At 37.2% G+C, this 24,793-nt stretch overlaps 2 protein-coding genes and 1 long non-coding RNA gene across 9 annotated transcripts in view; 1 reads left to right on the top strand and 2 right to left on the bottom strand.

Annotated features, from left to right (window-relative positions):
* Positions 1–578, bottom strand: part of LOC102153799 — a 38,875-nt gene extending 38,297 nt beyond the window's left edge. For all 4 annotated transcript variants that reach the window (XR_005368606.1, XR_005368607.1, XR_005368604.1 and 1 more), the window contains exon 1: positions 417–578. This is a non-coding gene — a long non-coding RNA (uncharacterized LOC102153799). The remainder of the gene's footprint in view (positions 1–416) is intronic.
* Positions 1–24,793, top strand: part of TBC1D31 (TBC1 domain family member 31) — a 68,497-nt gene that overhangs the window by 17,803 nt on the left and 25,901 nt on the right. For 3 of the 4 annotated variants that reach the window (XM_038555430.1, XM_038555432.1, XM_038555431.1), the window contains 8 exons: positions 4,657–4,808; positions 8,755–8,914; positions 9,734–9,934; positions 13,739–13,915; positions 18,336–18,415; positions 18,497–18,643; positions 20,793–20,926; positions 24,365–24,498. In XM_038555430.1, the coding sequence (XP_038411358.1) occupies positions 4,657–4,808; positions 8,755–8,914; positions 9,734–9,934; positions 13,739–13,915; positions 18,336–18,415; positions 18,497–18,643; positions 20,793–20,926; positions 24,365–24,498 (1,185 nt within the window). Of the gene's footprint in view, positions 1–4,656; positions 4,809–8,754; positions 8,915–9,733; positions 9,935–13,738; positions 13,916–18,335; positions 18,416–18,496; positions 18,644–20,792; positions 20,927–24,364; positions 24,499–24,793 lie in introns of those variants that run through there. The other variant, XM_038555433.1, reaches the window with a different exon arrangement.
* Positions 9,377–9,671, bottom strand: LOC102153461 (acyl-CoA-binding protein-like). Its single transcript, XM_038555434.1, has one exon. It carries the CDS (start codon positions 9,666–9,668, stop codon positions 9,405–9,407), a length of 264 nt encoding a protein of 87 aa, XP_038411362.1. The 5' UTR covers positions 9,669–9,671; the 3' UTR covers positions 9,377–9,404.

A 24,793-nucleotide genomic window follows, 5' to 3' on the forward strand; every position in this document is an offset into this window, starting at 1 on the left:
GGACCAAATGTGGTAGCTTCTACAAAGCAATCTAGACCTAACATCTGCTTTGGTGTATCAAGTGCTTATTTCTAAGTCAGCTGCAGCTGCTTCTGCTGTTGTCCGTTGTTCTTACCTGTTTTCTGGTTCTACTACAGGAGTGGCTCAGTGCAGTTAGGTATCTTTTTAAAGAGCTGTAAGGGGCGGCCTGGGTGGCTCAGTGGTTTAGCACTGCCTTCGGCTCAGGGCCTGATCGTAGAGACCCGGGATCGAGTCCTGCGTCGGGCTCCCTGCATGGAGCCTGCTTCCCTCTGCCTGTGTCTCTGCCTCTCTCTCTCTCTGTCTCTCATGAATAAATAATAATAAAATCTTAAAAAAAAAAGAGCTGTAAGATAACTTGTATTTCTTTTGAACTACGTGAAATAGATGAATGGTACCTCATTAGCAATTCAGAAGCCCAAAAGTTTTCAAGCAGTTCACTTGGTGGCAAAATCTGATCTTGCTGAATTCACTTGGCAGCAAAACCTGAACTGAATTGACACAAGGCTGAAATGTTCATGTGTTTGAGTATGGGATATTGCTCCGGGTCACCCAGGGGTTCTGCATTCTATCACAGAATATCATATTACCATTCTCAAGTCAGAAATAATTCTGAATTCTGGAACACAATTTAGCACCAAGGGTTTCAAATTAATAACTATGGACCTTTGATTTAAAAATATTTTTCCTTTTTTTTTAAGATTTTATTTATTTTGAGAGAGAGAGAGAGAGAGAATGAGTAGGGGGAGGGGCAGAGGGAGAGAGAATCTCCCCACTTAGTGGGGAGTCTGCAGGGGGCTCCATCTCATCACCCTGAGATCATAACCTGAGCCTAAATCAAGAGTCAGACGTTTAACCGACTGAGCCACCCAGGCCCAGATATCAAAATGTTTTTAAAGAACCTGTCACTCCCAACATCTTTCCACTGGTTTTGTGCCTGGCAATAGAAATAATTAATACCAATAGCAATAGATACTAATTATTGAATATTTATTATGCACCTAACACTTTGTTTAGTTATTTTTAAACTTTAATCCTAAAAGTAGATACTACTCTCATTTTACAAAAGGGGATCTGAAGCTGAGAGACATTAGTAACGTCCCATGTCTACATAGCTTATCAAATACTTGTGGTTTTAATCTAAGCTCATATTAGTGTAGAGTCTCTCCATTATACCATACTGCCTCTCGGGTAAGTCAATTACACTGCTTCATATTAGTAAATTTCTATTAGTTTGTTGATGTTCAAAGTAGAATATTTAAATATTTAGTTTGGGGTTTTTGAATAAATCTAGAGTTTCTGATGACTATGGTTCAGTATGTATTGGAAAAATTTTTGTGATGGATATGAAGAAACATTTAACAAAGAATGTATTACTGAACTTAGTCTCTTTAGTGGGCACACACTAAATTTTTGCTGAATTGTGCATTTGACTTGCCCTTTATTGCCATACTGAACTCTCAACTTTGAAAAGAGCCCACATACCTCTCAAAAGTGAATTGGAAAGCTTAAGATTTTTGCATTTTATAAGGAAAAGCAGCAGCCCCACCCTTTCAGCCAACCTTCCAAAAAGCAAATTTTGTTAGTGCTTTTGAAGTTTTTACTAAGCTTATGACTGTCAAGAGATGACACTATCTAAATAATGACATGATTCATTAGGAACAATTTTATAATCATTAAAATCTGGCAATTAAAATCACAAATCTAGTAATGAATAATCATGTAGGCAATAATCTATCACAGCTATTCCCCTAAAATAGCAGTTGGTGTTCATTAACTTTTAAGCTTTTGCTTCTCCCACTAGGAATAAACTTTATTACTTTTCTAGAAAAATATTGCTAATTATAATAAAAATCTTAAGTCACTCTTTCGACCTTGGCTTTCAAACAGCGTTTCAGTGCATTCGTTTTAGATTACATTGTATTTATTGCAAATTCTTTCAGTAAGACCTTTCTATTATAAATCTTCCTGAATCTGTTGGCAAACAATCTATCAGAGATTGTCTTTGACAAAGTGAGCCAAGGACAAAAGTGAGGATTGAATTAGGCAAGGGCAGCAGTCAAATTAGCATTTTTTATTGTATCTTATTAGCATGAACACTGAGTAGATTGTTTTAATTAACCAGTAAGTCCCACAGTGCATTATGTATGTGTGTATGTAAGAGTTGTGGTTTTTAAGCACTATTTATTATTTAAAAAGATACTGTTATATGTATACAAGAAAAATAGTTCATAATAACAGCCTTCAACTATTATTATAAAAACTACAGGTTTCTTGGGGTGCCTGGGTGACCCAGTCGGTTACAGTCGGTTAAGCATCCGATTCTTAATTTTAAGTCATGATTTCGGGTTGTGAGATCGATCACAATCGATTGTGAGGCCCGCGCTGGGCTTGGAGCTTGCTTAAAATTTTCTTTCTCTCTCCATCTGCCCCTCCCTGCACCTCTTAAAAAAAAATTAAAAAATAAATAAATAAAAAACTTAAAAAAATTACAGGTTTCAGGCCTTGAAATTTTTATAGTAATATCATTAACTATTAGAATCATTCTTGGGGCACCTTGGATGGCTCAGTGGTTGAGCGTCTGTCTTTGGCTCAGGTTGTGATCTCAGAGTCTTGGGATCAAGTCCCACATCAGGCTCCCTGTGGGGAGCCTGCTTCTCCCTCTGCCTATGTCTCTGCCCCTCGGTGTCTCTCATGAATAAATAAATAAAATATTTTAAAAATAAGAAATGATTTTTTTTTTTAACTGTATGTATAGAACAGACTTGGTGACAACACAAAGCAGATGCAGGGTTGCAGAAGTATTTTATTTAGGTGCCTATGGATTCATTATGTCTATAACACTTGGAGAAAGCCGCAGTAGATTTGGTGTTGATCCTGCTTTACCCTCAGACAGTCATTTTTGGTCCACTCCTTCTCACTACTACTCCTTTTGGTCCACTCCTTCTCACTACTTACTATGAGGATGGCCTCCAAATTGTAAATACTCAAGAGACACTCCAGTGTTAAAGATGGTGATCACCTCATCTCCAAAGAATGTAGCATTTCAAGAGAAAACAGGGTTTCTCTGACTCTACTAAACGGTGAAGGTGTATGACAAATCCAGGGTCAGAATGAGAGGCTACAAATTGTTCACGGTGTGCTGCCTCCTTAGTCCCTGTTCCTTCTCCAACACAAGAACAAATCATATCTCTTCAAAAAATAATAAAGCTTATAAAGACAAACTGGTGGAAACAATGACAAAATATGTTCAAATATGAAGAGTAACAATAAGCTGTAATGCAGTTAAGATGGCAGCTCTAGATGGGAATCAAAGAATAAAGAGCTAGAGATAGAACTAAAGATTAAACCATGGGAAATGTCACTTGAGGTTTTTTTGAGAGGATGGACAGTCTTAGGGCATAGATTTCTTCCATCTTCTCTCCTTTCTTTTCCTTCCCTTCCTCCCTTAGTGTGCTTTATACAAATGACACAAAATCATATTAGAGGACATTGAAATTCTTAGGAGAAAATGGTGAATTTTAACTAAAACTTTGTGTTATCAAAAGTCAGCATTGTTGCTTCTCCCTCTGCTTATGTCTCTGCCTCTCTCTGTGTCTCTCATGAATGAATAATTTTTTTTTTTTTTTAAAGGAGGGGGTCCCTGGGTGGCTCATGGTTGAGCATCTGCCTTTAGTTCAAGTCATGATCCTGGGTTCGTGGGATCAAGTCCCTCATCGGGCTCCCCAGCAGGGAGTCTGCTTCACCTTCTGCCTGTGTCTCTGCTTCCCTCTCTGTGTCTCTCATAAATAAATAAATACAATCTTAAAAAAAGAGAAAAGTCAGCATTGTTTAGTGCTTATACAATAGAAGAACAGACATTAGAATAAAGTGGTATTTCCAACTTTACTATCAAGTCCAGTCTCAATTGTCCATTAAAAAGATAGAGTCACTGATAAAATATCATAGTTTTGTTTTCAACAACAAACTTGTTTTTTGTATTTTTATAAATAATGCCCAACAAACATTTGTATACCTTTACCTTAAAGCACTTTGCTGATTTTTTTCCCCAGAAAGGATTAACTCTTAGAAGCAGCCTGACTAGCTCAGAAAAGATACATACCTCTCTTCTCAAGGTTGTTGAGATACCTTGTATATGATCTGTAACCAGTTTTTATTACCAGCAGCCAGGAGGACAGTGCCGGTTTCCTATACTCTCACCAATATTTAATATTTGTAATCTTTATGAGTAATTAGTATTTCATGTCATGTTTATAGTAGAAGGTAGTTTATAGAGTACATATGTTAGTGTATGTATAGCTTGTGTATATGTTCATTTGTGTTAGAGTATATCTGATACACAAAATATTGTTTTCATTTGAATCTTTTATAAGGTTAAATATTTTAAAATTGTTACTTTGTATTTTATGAATTGCCTAGTCATTTCAGTCCCTGATTTTTTCTAAAGGAGTTTGTTTACCTTTTCCTTTCAGTTTATAATAGTATATGAGTTATCAGTATTATCCTGTCATAGGTCATAAATATTTTTTTCCAGTTTAAGAAAAAGTAATTTTTTAAAAGAAAAATTGACAACTTGTATAATTTTAAATTTAAAGAAGCTGTTGGCTATATGAACAATAACTTTTCCTTTATCTTTAGGTTTTCTTTTTACCATTAAGTAACACCATCCTCAGCTGTTTTAAAGATAATTCCATCTTCGCCTGGGAATGTGATACTCTTTCTTGCAGATATCAATTGCCACCTCCACCTGAAAGCTCTAGTATATTATACAAAGTATTTGCCGTAACCAGGTAATGTGCATTTCACTTTTTGTTTAAATGTATTTATTTTTTAAAGTAATCCCTATACCCAGCGTGGGCTCAAACTCGTGACCCCAAGATCAGGAGTCATACACTCCTCTGAGCCAGCCAGCTGGGCCCCCCAAATGTACATTTTAAAAATGTTTTGTTTTATTTAAATTCAACTAATTAACATATAGTATATTATTAGCTTCAGTGCTAAAGTTCAATGATTCATCGGTTGCATATCATGTGCCCTCCTTTTTGTCTGTCACCCAGTTACCCCATCCCCCCACCCTCCAGCAACCCTCACTTTGCTTCCTATAGTTAAGAGTCTCTTAAGGTTTGTTTCCCTCTCTGATCCAAATGTACATTTTTTAAAACACTGAGAATTTTTAAGAAATCTAGTTTCCAGTAAAATTTTATAAATTTTCATTCCATTTTCATTATCTATTCATTGTCTTTTCTTTCATAGGAGAAAAAAAATTGCTTCAAACTTATATATGTTCTATAGAACTTTTTAATTTATTGTGGCAAATTTCAGATGTACACAAAAATATAAAAATACAGGAAGCCCTAATTACAGCATTTTTATTAACTGTAATAATCATCTGATAGCCACTTTTATTTTATCTGTAACTCAACCTATTACTACCTCCTACTACCTACTGCATTTCCTTAAAGCAAAATCCAAGCGTATCATTTCATACATAAATATTTCAGTGTGTATCCCTAAAGGAAAGAGTCCTTTTTAGAACATAACTTTAGTATTGTTATCACTTCCTTTTCCAAGTTTTTATTTAAAGTCCAGTTAATTAACCCATTATCATACTTTTTAAAAATGAATAATTTCTTAATATTGTCATATACACAGTTTTTGTTCAAATCAGGAACCAAACTAGGTTCACACAGTGTTTTGGATGATATATCCCTTTTTAAATATTTTCCTTGCAATTTATTCATTAAGGAACAGTCATTTGTCCTATAGCGCTCTCTGTATTTCAGGTTTTGCTTTTTGGATCCTTGTGATGGTGTTTAATATGATCCTCTCACCTTGTTTCCTATATACTGGTCACACCTATATTTTCTATAAATTGGAGGCTTGGTCTGGTTTAGGTTTGATTTGGGGTCAAGAAGACATGATAATGATAGGTGGTTTGCATGATTTAATCAGATGAACATTTCTCTTGTGATATTAGCAGCCATCGCTGATCATGACCTAGAATCAGTATTGCATTCGAGGCTAGCAAAATAGTGCTATGCTAATTTTGTTATTCCTTCTTCCCTTATTAACTAGAAACCTACTATAGAAAGAAACGTCCTCTCATCAACTCTTTGGTTACTTTATAGTTGCAAAGGAAAGGTGGGATAAATGCTTGATGTCCCTGTCTTTAAAAAATTTTTTTTTTTTTTAAAGTAGGTCCCCCACCCAGCATGGAGCCCAATGCAGGGCTCAATCTCACTACCCTGAGATCAAGAGTCAGACAGAGTTTAATTGACTGAGCCAACCAGGCACCCTTAAAAATTTTTTTGTAAAAAATAACGAATTGGCTTATTGGCATTTTCCACATGTCGCCAATGAAAGCTTTGCCTTTAATTTTTGTGAATGAATGGATTTAAATGTAGTTGATATGATTTAATCCATTAATATCACTATTTGTGATGCTCTAGTTCTCCCCTCTTTGACTGCTTTGAACCCTTCTGATAACAACCCCAGTGGTCTGTTTTGAAAGCTCTCATTCTTTTTCTTTTTCTTTTTTTTTTTTTTTAAGATTTATTTACTTATTTATTCATGATAGACATAGAGAGAGAGAGAGAGAGAGAGAGAGGCAGAGACACAGGAGGAGGGAGAATCAGGCTCCATGCCGGGAGCCCAACATGGGACTCTATCCGGGATCGCGCCCTGGGCCAAAGGCAAGCGCTAAACCGCTGAGCCACCCAGGGATCCCCTGCTCTCATTCTTTCTTATCTGACGAGATGTTCCAGGCTTACCTTATACATTTTCTGTCCCAAACCTGGAATCAGCCATTTTTCTAAAGAGCCTGGGCTTGTTTTAGTGGGAAATAATAGTTCAAAAACTAATCTGGATGTTAGGGGTACTCCTTGTGACTAATCTGGTCACTGTCTCTAGGCCTTTTCAGTGGAAAGAGCTAGAAAATATATTATTTCCTTGTTTTCTCTCACCCTCTTCTAAGTCATGAGTAAATCCCGTCAGTTCCATCAAATATCTTGAATTGGTCTGATCTGTGCATTGCCACAGCTATGACCCTACTCTAACTCCCTTGGTCTCTTTCAGACTTCTATAATATAGACTCCTTATTTGGTCTCCTTGTTTTCAATTTCATTTCCTAAAGTCAGTCTCTACATAGCAGATAGAGTGGGGGTTTGGGGTTTGTTTTGTTTTGTTTTTTTGAAGTAGGTTCCATGCTCAGTGTAGAGCCCAGTGCAGGGCTTGAACTCAAGACTCTGAGATCATGAGTTCGAGGCTTAACTGGCTGAGCCACCCAGGTGCCCTGATAGAGTGGCCTTTTTAAGTCATAAGTCAAATCATGTCACTTCCCTATTGAACTTCCTTGAAAGGCATTCCCTTGTGTTTAGAATAAAAGCCAAACTCCCCATAATATCCCTATGGCCTCTGTCATCTGGCCTCAGGTTTTCTCTTTCCTCCTATTGAACAATTCCAACCACCCTTGAGTGTGGCTTCTCTCTCTTCCTTAGGTGCTAACCTTATTCCTTTCTCAACACTTAAAGTGTCGGCCAGTCTGGAATACCAACCAGCATGGAATTCTTCCAAATCATCCCACAGCTGTCTCATTCACATTTTTCACGGAGGAGACCTTCCTCCTTTCCCAAGTCTATAACTCCCATCTTATTTTATAGTTCTTTAGAGAACTTACCGTCAGCTGAGGTAAAGTTCATTTGTTTCCCCTCCTCTATACTGAAAATCCCACAAGAGCAGGACTCTTACCTGCCTGGGTCACCATTATGTTCCTGGTGCCTGAAATGATACCTGTCTTCTAGTAGACTCTTTACAAGTTCTTGGCAAATGAGTGAACAACATTGCAAGTCAAACCAGCTTATTCTTTTTGTACTTTGTAAAAGTAGCTTGCTTTGAGCAGGAAAAAAAAGCTGGGGTTTGGGCGCCTGGGTAGTTCATTCAGATCATGATATCAGGGTTCTAGGATCAAGGCGCAAGTCAGGCTCCCTGCTCAGTGAGACATCTCTGCTTCTCCCTCTGTTCCTCCTACTCATGGGTGCACACTGCACAAATGCACATTCTCTCTCTCTTTGTCATAACTAACTAACTTTAAAAAAAAAAAAAAAAAAAAGGTTGAAGGGCACCTCGGTGGTTCAGTGGTTGAGTGTCTGCCTTCGGCTCAGTGCGTGATCCTGGGATCAAGTCCCACATCAGCTCCCTACAGGAAGCCTGCTTCTCTCTCTGCCTATGTCTCTGCTTCTCTCTGTGTCTCTCATGATAAATAGATAACATCTTTAAAAATAATAATAAAAAGTAAAATAAAAAAGTTGAGGCTTTTTGGGTTTTCATGTAACAGTGCTGTATCAATTCAGTATAGTCATATGTGAAATATAGAAAGTTGAATAGAGGTGACTTTGAGATTACACTATAAAAGATAAATGTTACTCCGAAATCCTCAATCAGGTCATCAAACAAGTATTTGTTAAGCTGGTGTCTTAATACAATAGGTAAAAAATCTATATGCTGTAAACCTGAACTTTTCCTATATGATAGCTACTATATTCATGGGACTATTTAGTAAAAATTAAATAAAATTAAGATTTTACTTCCTCAGAACCGTTAGCTACATTTCAAGTTGTGGCCAGTAGTGACCATATTGGGTGGCATAGATGGAGAACATTTCTGTCATGTGGGGTGATAGTGGACAGTACTACTGTAAACAATTCATGTAGTCCTACTTTCTCACCTTTTGTTCCACAGAGATGGTCGAATCCTGGCAGCTGGAGGGAAATCAAATCACCTTCACTTGTGGTGCTTGGAAGCTAAACAGCTATTCAGAATTATTCAGATGCCTGCTAGAGTTCGAGCCATCCGCCACCTAGAATTTCTCCCCGATAGTTTTGATGCTGGCTCTAATCAGGTTAGTAATATAAATGTAGGACATTATACTTTCTGAGAAAGAGCATATCAATTCCTGAACTATCTTTGTTCTCCTCTTTAACTTGCAAGGTACATGTGAGCGTGTGTAGTTTGATATTCAGAGAGTTGACTGACTTTAACATTGAGGTGTTAATTGGCATAAACATTAGCTTCATAATGATTTGATATCTGTATACATTATATAATGATCACTAAGTCTGGTTAACATCTGAGACATGGGACTTAAATGTGACTTTTTTTTTTTTTTTTTTTAAGTAACAGACGCAACTTTAATTGATTTCTGGATAAAAACTACTCAGTGCAGGTCAGTAACCATGGCAGCCCCTACTCTTTTGGAGCCACGTCCTGCATGGTCTTCAGGACCTGCATTAACGGGCTATTTGCATGATTTCATGTCATCCACAGTATTAGAAAAACAAGACATTAGATCAGTTTAGACGAAATGCACTGCTGGCAGCCAAATCCAGCCGTTATATTCCATATTTTTTCTTTAGATCTTCTACCTTGTTGACGTAAGCTATCATGGCATCTTCCTTGGAAGTCCCTTTCAGCTGATTCCAGGCATCCCACTTGGCCTTGCCTCTGAGATCCAACAGCCCAGGCCGTTCTGTGTTTACATCACCTACAGTTGCCTGTTTGTAGTGACTGTAGATGAACAACATCTCATCATCTGCTGGCTTGGTCTTGAGGTGCTTAACATCCTCAGCAGCTTTGTCAAACTCAGCCTGAGACATGGTGGCGGGGTTGCAAACCTTCGGGACTCATATATTATTCATATATTATTTCTCTCTACTCTTAGGTTCTTGGAGTGCTGAGTCAAGATGGCATAATGAGATTTGTTAATATACAAACTTGTAAACTTCTCTTTGAAATTGGGAGCCTTGATGAAGGAATTAGCTCATCAGTAATTAGCCCACATGGACGGTACATTGCATCTATTATGGAAAATGGAAGTCTGAACATATATTCAGTTCAAGCTCTAACACAAGAAATCAATAAGGTATGTTATCAAGTAAATAACATCAAAGATTTATTTTATTTTATTTTATTTTATTTTATTTTATTTTATTTTATTTTATTTTATTTTATTTTATTTTATTTTATTTTATTTATTAAAGATTTTATTTATTCATTCATGAGAGACACAGGGAGGCAGAGACACAGGAAGAGGGAGGAGAAGCAGGTTCCATGCAGGGAGCCCGATGTGGGACTCAATCTGGGGACTCCAGGATCACGCCCTGAGCTGAAGGCAGATGCTCAACTGCTGAGCTACCCAGGCATCCCTGTGCGGGGCATTTTAAAGAGTAAAATCAACAACAGAAAGCACAAAGATGTGAAAAACGTGACATTAAACAGACCATGGAGGGGATACTTGTTTCAATTATGAGAGCAGAAATAAGAAGGCCGAGTGCTGTCGTGGGTGAGCAGGGATCGAGTCCCACATCAGGCTCCCTGCATGGAGCCTGCTTCTCCCTCTGCCTGGGTCTCTGCCCCTCTCTCTCTCTCTCTCTCTCTCTCATAAATAAATAAATAAATCTTTTTTAAAAAATGCTCCACACACATACACAGTACCAGCGTGCTGTCTAGTGTACCTAAGCACAAGAAGGTTGCAATAGATACACTTAATTCAGGCATAAGTTATAGTGCCGTTGGCATGAGTTCAATGTTCGTGAATCAACTTATATAGAATAAGTGTCTTTAAATACAAACACACACTAAACAAAGCTATATATTGATTGGTCAACAAAAATGTTGTGATCACTGGCTCACAGGGACCTAACTGTATTTCTCCTGGGAGCAGTGATTCAGTATTCACTAGCTCAGTACTTCTTGGAGCTTCTTTATAGAACAGAACTACTGTGAATAGTGAGAACCTTTGTGTGTGTGCGTGTGTGTGCATGTGCACACTCGTGTGCATGTGCAGATGCATACATTTTCTTTAACCATATGGAATTATACTCTACTATTCTCATAAACTTTAAATATTTAGTAACTTACTAATTTGATTTTAATGAGTTTTCAGCTTAGCTGAATTTTACAGGAGCTAGGTACATGTTATTAATAGAAGCAGGGTGAGATCTGAGAAAAACCAAAGGAAGGGTAAGTCATTGACTTCCTCTCTGGTATTTGTTAAGCATATTAACATCATATTGACCAGAAAAGCTAGCCTATAACAGAAGTAAGGTCACCTTTTTTTCTTTTTGTACACATTATCAGCACCACTAGTGTCTTTCTGGCTATTCCAGGCTTGCACAAATGTTCAGATCTGTAGTCTCTACAAAACTGACCCAAGTCCTGTTCTTTCAAGTCCTGTCTTGTGGCCACTGGAGAATCATTAGTATTGTGCTGATAAGTAAGTTAATTCCTGCTTATGTGTTGAAGCTTTAACACTACTGAGGTATGGCAGTTCAGATCCTATCTCGGGCTCTAACTTTTGGGAGGATTGTATTTTGTGGAAGCACATGAAGTTCAAGAGGAAAAAAATGTGGCACTAGAATAAAAATTTTAATACAGATTGGAAGAATGGATTGACGTTAGAAAGAAGAGAGTTCAAGGATATTAAAGATGGGCACTATTCAGAAGTCAGACCATTGTTAATTGTATTCATCGCTAAAAAATTGAAAAATCACAGAATAGATGGCCATCGTACTTTTTTTGAGGGGCAAAGCTATTGTTAAATTTTGCATTATCCTCGTATTCTTTCTAGATACGAATAATAATGTATCCGAGAAAAACACTATTTTAAAAACCTTACAGAAATGGTTCCAACTTTAAACGCTTTTAATAATAGTTTTAAAACAGAAATGTAGTATCTACACCCTGTATATTATATTACCTACTCTACACGTTTTACAGTGTTCTCTATATTCATCGTACTGCAGTTGGCAATAGAGAAGACTTTTTTTTTTAAGATTTTAATTTTTTTATTTGAGTGAGAGAGTGCATGAACAGGGGGAGGGAGAGAGGGAAAGGGAGAAGCAGAGTCCCCACTGAGCAGGGAGCTGGATGGAGGAATCGATCCCAGGACCCTGAGGTCATAACCTGAGCTGAAGTCAGCTGCTTAACCCACTGAGCCACCCAGGTGCCCCAGGGAAGACTTTTTTGGACTCATACAGTAGGCTGCAGGTTTCAAAAGTAGAAGTCCTAAACCTCTGAAGATAACATGAGAAAAATCTTTGAAACTTCAAAGTAGTCTTTTAGTAGTCTGTGTTATGAAAAAGGGTCAAGATGTTTGCTTTGTTCTGTTTTTTTCTTTTGGGAGTAAGGCGGGGGGAGGTCAAAAAGTTTGGTTTCGTTTTCAAGGAGCTTTTTAGAGGAGTAGTGATTCATTGTCATTTACATTATCTTGGAAAAACATTGTTCCAGCTTTCATGATGATCTGAATGCAAGGTAATGTGTATATCGTATTTTTCTGAAATCTGGTGTGTTCATTTTGACATATGGGATATTCCCTTGTGTTTGTGGTCTGTTTTCTCATCTAACAGGAATTGGCACTTTGGCTTCCAGAAAAATTTTTTAAAACTCACATATCCACCTTGTTTTTGATTTGAGTCTGGGCTAATCACTAAGGAAACTCTTAGCAATAATGGACTCAGACATTTCAGTAATCTGTGAAAGTCATTGTAACTTTCAGAATATTTAGAACTTTGGAAACCTGAGTTACCGTATCTGCTCATTTCCTTTGAGCGGGGAAGACCTTTTGATTTCAAAGTAGTATTATTCATGGAGAAAATGTTTCTGTGAATCATTTTCCCTTAAGTAAATTGAAGCTGTTGGGATTTATTTTCTTTTATTTTCCCATAATAATGAGGGTGGAGAATCTAAGTCTTGGCGTCCGAACTGCCTGTTAAGCTGTCAACGTAGTAGAGGACTAATGGCCATCTCTGTAGTACCAAGGACAGAGAGAGACAAGTGTCCCAGGCTTCCAGAGGAAAGTCATTTGACAACTCCCTCAGAGAAATTCACTTAAGCCCAAAGAGTATTGGGGATCCCTGGGTGGCGCAGTGGTTTGGTGCCTGCCTTTGGCCCAGGGCACGATCCTGGAGACCTGGGATCGAGTCCCACACCGGGCTCCTGGTGCATGGAGCCTGCTTCTCCCTCTGCCTGTGTCTCTGCCCCCCCCCCCCCCCGTGACTATCATTCATTCATAAATAAATAAATAAATAAATAAATAAATAAATAAATAAATAAATAAATAAATAAATTTAAAAAAAAAGCCCAAAGAATATTAAGGTGCTTCTCTCAGCATTCTAGAGGGCCCTGTGTCCAGCTGCCTTCTGTGCCACAGATTACCACCAAACCACTAACTTTATCACACAAGTATTAAAAAAATGGATTAGGGAAACCTTGGTGGCTCAGTCGGTTAAACATCTGCCTTCAGCTCAGTCATGATCTCAGGATTCTGGAATTTTGAGTCCTGCATGGGGCTTCCTGCTCAACAGGGAGTCTGCTTTTCCCCCTCCCTCTGCCCCCCCCCCCCCCCGCCCCTGCTCATGCTCAATCAAGTAAATAAAATCTTTTTTAAAAATAAATTGATACAGTATGGTTTAAGGCCAGCTTTCAAAGGATAATTAAATTCTCTATTGTTGTTATTCACGTATCTTTATTGTGTTCTTCAAGGGAATTTGGCAGAAATTTGATTTAACAACAAGGAAACATTTTTGGATATTTTATGTACACTTTTTGCTTGGAGAATAATGTAAAGGTACATTATGAAATTGATCACAACAAATTTTGTAAATCTTATGTGAACAGGTCTGTGTTCTAAGAATAGCCACTGGATTTTATTTTTTCTCCCTTTTAGCCACCTCCTCCCTTAGTGAAAGTGATTGAAGATTTGCCTAAGAGTAAACTGAATTCTGGTGACCTTAAGATGAAAGTAACATCAGGAAGAGTACAACGGCCAGCCAGATCAAGGGAAAACAGAATACAAACCAGAATACTAAAGAAAGACCTGACTGGTAGTTTTGAAAACAAAGAGGTAAGAATATATTATGATGACATTTTTGTCATGACTCTGCTATGGAGGAGATTTACGATACTTAAAGCCATCATCACTCTTCCCTCTCTTAGAACTTAAAGGAAAGGTAAGAAGATAAGAAAGTTGTAACTGAAATTACAACATGTTTTCTAAATTTTCAATATACAATTATATTAGTACATGTTTATGGTTTTTTAAAAAGTCAAACAGTATAGAATTGCACTGTCCAGTACGCTAGCCACTAGCCACGTGGGGCTCATGAATACCTCAGATGTGCCTAGTCTGAAATGAGATGTGCTGTATGTGAGAAATGCTCATCAGATGTTGAAAACTTTGTATAAGCAGAAGAATGTAAAACATCTTGGGGCACATGGCTGGCTCAGTCAGAAGAATGTGTGACTCTTGCTCTTAGGATCTTGAGTTGGAGCCCTATGTTGGCTGTAGAGATTACTTAAAGTAAATAAACTTTGAAAAAAAAGGAATATAGGGATCCCTGGGTGGCGCAGCGGTTTAGCGCCTGCCTTTGGCCCAGGGCGCGATCCTGGAGACCCGGGGTCGAATTCTACATCGGGCTCCCGGTGCATGGAGCCTGCTTCTCCCTCTGCCTGTGTCTCTGCCTCGCTCTCTCTCTCTCTCTCTGTGTGACTATCATAAATAAATTTTTAAAAAATTTAAAAAAAAAGAAAAAAAAAGGAATATAAAATATAAATAATTTACATCGATTATATGTTGAAATGACAATATTTTGATTACCTTGGGCTAAATGAAACATTACTAAACTTAATTTTACCTGCATCTTTTTATTTTCTTTTTTTTTTTTTTTTTTTAATTTTTATTTATTTATGATAGTCACAGAGAGAGAAAGAAAGAGGCAGAGACATAGGCAGAGGGAGAAGCAGGCTCCATGCACCGGAAGCCCGATGTGGGATTCAATCCCGGGTCTCCAGGATCGCGCCCTGGCCAAAGGCAGGCGCCAAACCGCTGCGCCACCCAGGGATCCCTGCATCTTTTTATTTTCTTAACATAGTTCCTAGAAAACTTAAAATTACATGCATGAGTTGCGTTGTTAACGCTACTATAGAATGTTAGGAAGGGAAAAAATAAAAGTACATCTTTCTTCTTCCCTGTCCCCTAGCCCACTCTTCTTCGCACTCCCCAGAGGTAATCATTGTTAATAGTTGTTGATACGCTTCAGGAGTCTTCTGTGCATATAGAAATATATGTATATCTGCACGTGTTAACCTTTCTATTTTTTTTACATGAATGGAATCATAGTACTGTTCTATAACTTATATCACTTAACATATTAAATATCTATATTTATGCATATGGTGCTACAACATTTAAAAAATACTTGCATTGTATTGCCTTTGTGCATATACCTTCGCCTTAATTTACTGTGCTTAGCTGGCATTTAGATTATATCATCAATCTCATGTTAATACAATCTGTGATGAAGTGGAAAGCCTTATATAATTATCTTTGAACATTTGCACAAATGTATTGGGAGAAGTAGAATTTTTAAATCAGAGTTTGGATAAAAATTTTGATAGTAGGGATCCCTGGGTGGCGCAGCAGGTTAGCGCCTGCCTTTGGCCCAGGGCGCGATCCTGGAGACCCGGGATCGAATCCCATGTCGGGCTCCCGGTGCATGGAGCCTGCTTCTCCCTCAGCCTATGTCTCTGCCTCTCTCTCTCTCTCTCTCTGTGTGACTATCATAAATAAATTTTTTAAAAAATTAAAAAAAAATGTTTTGATAGTAGAAGCCAAATGGTTCTAAGAAAGAATGAGCTACTTTGCCTTTTTGCCTTGTTTGCGATAATTTCTATACTGTATGTGTGTGAGAGAGAGAGAGAAAGAGATTTATTCAAGAAAAACTTAGAAACAACCAAAATGTCTGATTGTAGGTAACCAGTCATAAATTATGATAGAGCTATATACTAGAAATCTAAGAATATTTAAGAGGAAAGGGAAATAATTACAGTATATTAAAAATAAAAAGCAAGCTATAAGTACTATATACTTGGATATCAGTTTGATTTGAAAAGACTTTGAGTACATACGTATTATTTTTGAAGAAAAACCAAGATGCTAATAAAATTACCTTTGCGGGATGGGCTTTCAGTTTTATTTTCTTCTTTATGTAAATTTTTTGTGTTTTCATAATTTTCTCAAAGATCATATATTACTTTGGAATTGAAAGTAAATATAAATATTCATAAAGAAGTTGGTAATGTTTTCAAGGACTTTTAAAACATTTTATTGACATTAAACCAATTGCACACACAAAAGTACACTATACAGCTCAGTGATTTTTTTTTTTTTTAATAGACCGAACACACCTGTGTCACTAGCACACAAATCCAAAAATTGACCCTTAGTAGCACCCAGAAGGCCCTCTTCTGGTCCCTTCCAGACCCTTTCTTCCCAAGGATGACTCCTCTCCTGACTTGTAACACCATAGATGAGTTCTGCCTTTTTCTGTATTTATATAAATTGGATCATTCAGTTTGTAGTCCTGTATCTGGCTTCTTTCATTCAACATTATGTTTTATTTATGCTTGAGAAATCCATGTAGTTGTACATCATTCGCTCATAACTATATAAAATTCCATCATGTGAGTAAACCAAATTTTATCCATTCTGTAGTTGGTAGACATTTGGATGGTTTTCTACTTCTTAAAAAAATTTTCTGTTAGAAATAGTGCTGCTGTGCACATTGTAGTACATGTCTGTTGGCGAACGTTGGGCATATTTATGCTGGATAAAAACCTAGAAATGGAATTACCAGCCTGTTGGTAATGCTTATGTTCCGCTGTAGTATGCTGTCAGTTTTCCCAAGAAGTTGGTTGAAACAATTTACATTCCCACCAAGAGGTATTTGAGAGCTCTAGTTGCTCCATATTCACACAAGCACTTGGCGTTTTTCACATTAATTTTAATGACCTCTTTTTTTTTTCCTCTGAGCATTTTAAAATTGTGAACCTGACATAATACGAATGTGTAAAGCGTGGTCTACCAGGGAAATTCATTAGAGACCCAGTGGCCAGAGTTTTCAGTGAAAGCTGGTTATATAGGCATCGTAGGTTAAGTACATCTCAAAATCCCGGACTCTACAAGGAGAGCAGGTATTCAGCATAAATCACAGTGTACGAACAATTTAGGCACAGTGAGCCACTCTTATCTGGGGACAGTGGGAAATTTCCTGAAATCCAGGTTTCTAGACTCCAGACAAGGCCCAGCCTTGCAAGTACACCTCTCTAAGGGTAGTGTTCTCAGACCTCCCATGTTAACACTTTTCAGGACATACCCACATACACATTAAGAAACTGAGTATTACCAGTAGCTTTGAAGCTCCCGTGTGCCTACTCCCAATCACATTTCTCTCCCTATCCTATAGATGTAACTATTGTCTGCATTTTCATGTTAATTATGTCCTTTATAGTTTTATTACTTTTATGGGTAATCTTAAAATATTAGTTTTTTTAATTTACATTCAATTTAGTTAACATAGTATATTATTAGTTTCAGAGGTAGAATTTAATGGCATGTAACACCCAGTGCTTATTCCGTCGAGTGCCCTCCTTCATGCCTATCACCCAGTTACCCCATCTCCCCTACCCACCTCCCCTCCAAAAATATCAGTTAGTTTTAAAAAGCTAAGTAGCAGGCACAAACCTAGCTGTGTAAAGGTTGGATAATCTCATTCCTGTTAGTTGAATGTTCTGATGAGAAAATAAGCTGAATGATAGCTCTGAGACATGATCTGACTTCAGCTTTCCTGAGAATTTACAGGAGCCTTTTCTGGGAAAACTAAGGGCATGGTCACAATTGATTTCTGGAAAATAAGAGGCACCACCTTCAGGGCAGTACTCTAGTGGGAGTCAAATTTGGGAATTCTTCAGAAATATGTCAGGGAGTGGGCTGCTTCTCAGCAATTCATAGCCAGCTCTAAGGAGTAGGTCAAAGTAGAATACTTGAACAGGGTGAAATCTTCACTATAATCTTGGCGTCATGACATGGGAAGGGAAGTAGGAACTTCGTCTGTATATGGTCAGGATAAGAACAGATAAAACCCAGGCCAAACTCACCTGGGGATTTTATCTTCGTTTACAAAGAGGTTCCAGGGGCACCTGGGTGGCTTGGTTGGTTGAGCATCTGACTGTTGGTTTTAGCCCAGGTCATGATCTCAGGAGTCCTGCATTGGACTCCATGCTCAGAGGGAAATCTGCTTGAGATTTTCTCCCCTCTCCCTCCTCCTCCCTCTCTGCTCCTCCATCCCCAACTTGCACCCTCTTTCTCACTGTCTCAAATAGTAAAATCTATAAATAAATAAGTAATGCTGGAAAGCCATTGTGAGCTAGATTACCCTTTCTGTTTTGTGATGATGTCACTTATTGATGTTATTTTTTTTTTTAAGAATGAGTTGTCAGATGGATTAAACAAAAAGCGTTTGCAAATCTTATTAAAAGGCTATGGTGAATATCCAATGAAATACAGGTAAAATTTACATTCTTCCCTGTTAAATCAATTTTACACCCCTCCCCCAAACTTTAGGTTAAAATTATACCTTTATTTCAGAATGTTCATTTGGCGCTCTCTGCTACAACTGCCTGAAAACCATACTGCATTTAACAGCCTGGAAGATAAAGGTGTTCATGTGGCATTTCTCAACCTTCAGAAGAAATACCCCATCAAAAGCAGGAAACTACTCAGAGTGTTACAGAGGTATGTTCAGTATATTGCAGCAATATGTATATCTTCCTCAAGATATTAATTATAAATGAGAAGATGGGAATTTTATAGTAGAGAAACTCAGCAGATACCACCTTAATATGTTGCACATCACTTTCTAGGTATTCTTACCAAAAACGTATAAACCCCACTCTAAGTCATGAGAAAACGTTGAGGGACACTCTATAAATAAAATAACTATGTGATATTCCCCCAAAATGTCAATGTCCTAAAGATAAGAAACTGGGGAGCTCCCATGTTGGAAGAGCCTATGGGCTCTTAATTTAGCAAATAAATATAGTGTTGAGTCCTAGTTTGGCAAAATGAAAAAAATGACACATAAAAAAATGGGGAAAAATGATAAAATCTGAATGAAGTCTGATTTAGTTAATAGCATAGTACTGATGTTAATTTCTTAGTGTCCTAATTGTACCATATTTATGAAAGATGTTGACATTAGAATAATTTGAGTGAAAGGTATATAGGAACCTCTCTACTATTTTTGTGGCTTTTTTGGAAACCTAAAACTATTTCAAAATAAAAGTTTTTTTTTTAAAAAAAGGAAACCTTAAAAGTAAATATAGGAGAATTACAGCCCTAGAGTAAGGCGGGCCTTTTAAAGCATGATGTGTCCAGAAGAGATTGATATGAACACAGATCTCTACATGTAAAAAAATTCCCCAAAGACAAATGTAAAAGTGAAAAAGTATATATAAAACATAAGACAAAAGGCTGGTTTCTATATGAAATACTCATGTAAAATGAGTGTGGAAAGGACCAACCAATAAAAAATGGAAAAGAGGGGCTGCCTGGGTGGCTCAGTTGGTTGAGTTTCTGCTTTTGACTCAGGTCATGATCTCAGGGTCAGGAATGAGCAGCCCCACATCCCGCTCCCTGTTCAGCAGAGAGTCTGCTTCTCCTTCTCCCACTCCCTCTGTGTGTGCACGCTCTCTCTCTCTTTCTCTCTCTCAAATAAATAAATCTTAAAAAAAAATGGAAAAAGGATTGAATGTGTTGTTCATAGCTGAGGATATAGTTCTTAAACATGAAAAGTTGTGTATCTCCCTTATAATAAATGCCAGTCAAAATTACATTGAAAAAATATGTATATATACACATTTAAAACCACATTGCCGTTGTTTTTCTGAGTTTCAATTGACCAAAATTTTAAAAAAATAGTCCTGGAGCAGCACCTGGGTGGCTCAGTGGTTGAGCATGTGCCTTTGACTCAGGGCGTGACCCCGGAGTTCCAGGATTGAGTCCCTCAGTGGGCTCTCCACAGGGAGCCTGCTTCTCCCTCTGCCTGTGTCCCTGCCTCTCTCTCTATGTCTCTCATGAATAAATAAATAAAATCTTTAAAAAAAGAAAAAGAAAATTGATAATAAAACATGTTGGCCACAGTGAAAAAATGGGCATCCCTTTATTCTGCTAATGAGAATGTGAATAGACGCTATTTTTGCAAAGAATAATTTGGCACTGGCTATTGAAATTGGTGCACATGTTTTTTGACTCAGCAATTCCCTTCTAGGAATTTATCCAAATCTATATTCCCACATGTAAATGTAAATAAAACGTTAAGCATGGCATTGTTTATAAAGGATTAGAAGCAACTGAAATGCCCAGTAAAGCCAAATTTAAGAAATTAAGGTATCTACACAAAACTGTCATGTGCCATCAAAGCTCCACATCTACTTAGATTGAACTATTTCCAAGATACTATTAAGCAAAAAATACAAGGTGTGGAAACAATGTTTATATCAACCTTTGTGATTTTTTTAAAAAAAGGATCTAGGGCACCCGGGTGGCTCAGCGGTTTAGCGCCGCCTTCAGCCCAGTGCGTGATCCTGGAGACCCGGGATCAAGTCCTGCGTAGGGCTCCCTGTGTGGAACTTGTTTCTCCCTCTGCCTGTGTCTCTGCCTCCCTCTCTCTGTCTCTCATGAGTAAATAAATAAAATCTTTAAAAAAAAAAAAAAAAAGATCTATACTTTTTAACAGTGGTTCTGGGGAAGTAAGCTAGATGACAAAGGTAGAGGGGAGAATCAAATATACCGTCTGTAGCAAATTTTTTTTATCATGCGAATGTTTTACTTAAAATTCTAATAATAAACTTTTCTGGTCTTTGTTTTCTTACATGATTCACAGAACCCTATCTGCGTTAGCTCACTGGTCTGCCATCTTCAGCGACACACCATATCTTCCACTCTTGGCATTTCCATTTGTAAAATTATTCCAGAACAACCAACTCATCTGTTTTGAAGTTGTTGCTACCCTCATCAGTAAGTAAATAAGTATTAAATAATGAAACCAAGGGCAGATTTCTGTCTGTTTTTCTGATGTCTTTGTGACATTTAGCAATTCTGGTGTTAAACAATCAGATACAGAGCGTGAAATGGATGATTTGGATATTTATACATAAACCTTTTTATTTACAGGAAAATCTGGATAGTTACATTTTAGAAGATACTAATACAGGTTAGATTTTGTTAGTAAGAGGAAGCAGGGGCACCTGGATGGCTCAGTTGGTTAACCATATGACTTCATCTCAGGTCATGATCTCAGTCAGTGTCCTGGGATCCACTCCTGGGGCTCAGCATTCAGCGGGGAGTTCAAGTGTCCCTCTGCTGTGCCCCCTCCAGCCCCCCAGCTCCTGCGTGTACTCACTCTCTCAAATAAATAAAATCTTAAAAATAATAAGAAAGAAGCAGATTCTTTACTTACTGAAAGTCAGTTAATATTCCTAGGATTGTAACAAGTATGTAAAGCATTTAATAAACTGGATCCAATTATAGATTGATTTAACAAAAATAACAATTTTATATGTATTTTAAATTACTTTAAAAGATTGTCTTGTACAAAGGAGAAAAGCTCTTACCTATAACAGTAAAATTTTTAAAAGAAATAAAAGATTCAAGTATACATATTGTGAGTATTATATTTCTCTTTATGTTTTTTTGTTCATTTAATTACATTGTATTTGCTTTGGTTAATTTTTACTGATCATTGGAGAAAATATAGGAAAATCTACAAAAGGAAAGTCACCAGTGTTCTTCCTCCCCATGGATAATCTTTGATAATATATTGATGAATTTCTTATAAGAGCATTTCCCCCAAATCATTAAATATTCTTGAAAAATATAATTTATTCCCTGGGTAATGTAACATTTCATCATATAGATGTATTATAATTTAGTTCCCCAACTGGTAGACCTTTAGTTTTTTAAATAATTTTTCCATACATTTTAAGCAATATTTAAAATTTTTATAATTGAAAAAAATTTATAATTATATTACTTTAATGTTATGTACATTTCTCTTTTTATAAACTTTATATTTTATTGACTGTAGGATTCTTTTTTTTCCCCCTCACTACTAAAATATTCTATAATGTAAATGTACTAGTTTAATCTGTTGTTGGACATTTAGGTTATTTCTAATTTTTACCTCAAGAAACAATGTTATAACTATCTTTACATAGAAATGATTATGATTCTTTTCTCTTGGTCAAATTCCTGGAATTGGTATTATTAGGTCAAAAAAATAAGAATATTCTAATTGATTCCTCAAAAGGGTTATACTAGTTTACCCTGGCAAAACACTTTGTGTTTTAAAAGGAAAAGAAGCAACTCAACAACAAAAAGAAAAATAATCCCATTTTTATATGGACAAAGACCTTGATTAGACTTTTCTCCATAGGAGATATCTAAGTGGCAAATGAGTACATGAGAAGACGCTCTGGATCATTAGTTATTAGGGAAATGCAAATTAAAAAACCACACTGAGATGCTACTTATACCTACTAGGATGGCTATAATTTCAAAATTGGGGAAAAAAAGAGGGATTGGCAAGAATGTGGAAAAATTGGAACCTTCATATATCGCTGGAAATGTAAAATGATGGTCACTGTAGAAAATTGGCAGTTCCTCAAAAAGTTAAACATAAAATACCATATAACCCAGCAATTGCACTCTTTATTTCCAGTAAAATCTTGTTAAATCGTTGGAGCATGATTACGTGCTGAGGAATTGATTTTCCTTCTAAACCTGAAATCTAAATCTAGAAGATCCATCATGGTCAGCATGAGTAGCTGTGAATTTTCATCAAGGGTCTCAAACTAGTTTTAGCTAATAAACATTTACTAAATGTTAGCTCCAACTAAATGTTAGCACTGCTTGCGATATTACCATTGTTCTGACCGTTCAGGTTCACAGTCTAGTTGGGACCTAGTAGAAAGTCTGAAGGAATATAATCACTTTGGTATATGATTTGGAATGTGTTTATAGAAGTCATTTTAAGCACTGTTTTACAGTCTCTTTATGACCAAGAGGGAGTTAGTTCTTCAGGTGGAGTCAAAGATCTCCACACAGTGATTTCTCCTTATCCTGTTCTCATTCAGTTCTGTGTCTAGGTCCTCTACTCGTACTCCTGTTGTGGTGACTCCATGCCGAACAGAGGAAGTTACTGTGTAAAGCAGGGTTTCCCTTTTGCCTAATTGAAAGCAGTGTTCTGTTGATGATTAGGTATAAAAATCAGGGCCGTATCTGTGTGCAGTGTTTGACAATTCCTAGGATTAGCAGTGTCTGTCTGAGTCATGGTAGGTACTTAGCACATGTTGCTGAACTGGATTTTTCTCTTAGAGTTAACTCGAGCAGCAGTTATAAGAAGTCGAAATAATTTCCTTTAAAGCTTAGTTTTTAAAATTTTTTTTAAGGTATTTATTTATTTATTTGTGATAGTCACAGAGAGAGAGAGAGGCAGAGACACAGGCAGAGGGAGAAGCAGGCTCCATGCACCGGGAGCCCGACGTGGGACTCGATCCCGGGTCTCCAGGATCGCGCCCTGGGCCAAAGGCAGGCGCCAAACCGCTGCGCCATCCAGGGATCCCTAAAGCTTAGTTTTTGCAAGAGTTTAATTATACCTTAATTATTAACTCAAATTTACTTACTAATAAATAATTGACTTCTGGAATTAGTAGGCCCTTTATAACCGTATGTAATCCAAAATTCCACTGACCTAAACCTTCGGTTAGCTAATATGTGAAGAGACCTTTATCATCAAAGGATGGAACCACAGTCCTTTTCCACTCAAGCATCCCTGATTAGGTATGAATTTGAGTAGATTTCAGGAGATTGGCATTTAATGTTCATCGGTTTTGTTTTGTTTTTAAGATTTTATTTATTTCAGAGAGAGAGATAGTGACAGAGCTAGAGCGCAAATCGTGAGGAGAGAGAGAAGCAGGCTCCCCCACTGAGCAGGGAGCCCAGTGCGGGGCTCAATCCTAGGACCCTGAGATCATGACCTGAGCTGAAGGCAGACCCTTAACCGATGGAGCCACTCAGGCACCCCCCATTCGTCACATTTAACAAAGACTTAAGAAAGAAGTTTTTTTAGAAGGGTCATTCTGTTAACCAGGAGAAGTAGGAAGCAGAATGCCCTATGGTGAGGATCAGGAATACTAAGGGAAGTATCGTTTGTTTTGATTGACACTTTCTTATCACCTGCTCTCATTTGAAGAAATTGGCCAGTTCCATAAACCTAAAATACTATTGTTAACATGATGGAACTTTAAAATCAATTGTTCTAGAACTTGAAGAGTTATCATGTGTTCTTTGTTAATGAGCATATTGATGGCATAAAGAGTGGATACATTTAAGAATTGCAAAATCTTTTGATAAATCAGAATGGTAAAGATAAATTTTCTATTTTTTTCTTCATAGTCAATTGGTGTCAACACTGGTTTGAATATTTTCCGAATCCTCCTATCAATATTCTCAGTATGATAGAAAATGTTTTGGCATTTCATGACAAAGAACTACTGCAGCACTTCATAGATCACGATATAACTTCCCAGGTAAGAAGAATAAGGTTTTTTAGGATAACATGGCTTATTTGGGAAGCTAACATTGGTTCTGGTATAAGTAAGGCAGTATTTTCTTGAAAGAGTATAATAAAAGAATATACTACCTTTTGTATTTTTAACAGTATTCCATTCTTCTTCCTTAAACTGCTTTCCTGAAAGTCTGTAAAGAAAGGTCCGGAGTAAGGTGGTTCTTTTCCCAGTTGTTTTTAACATAACTGTTTTTAACTCTAACTGCTCCATCAAATGTAAGAAAATATTGGCAATGACTTAACGACTTTTCCGTAGG

This window comes from Canis lupus, chromosome 13 (assembly GCF_011100685.1).
Source record: "Canis lupus familiaris isolate Mischka breed German Shepherd chromosome 13, alternate assembly UU_Cfam_GSD_1.0, whole genome shotgun sequence".
Lineage (NCBI taxonomy): Eukaryota > Metazoa > Chordata > Mammalia > Carnivora > Canidae > Canis > Canis lupus.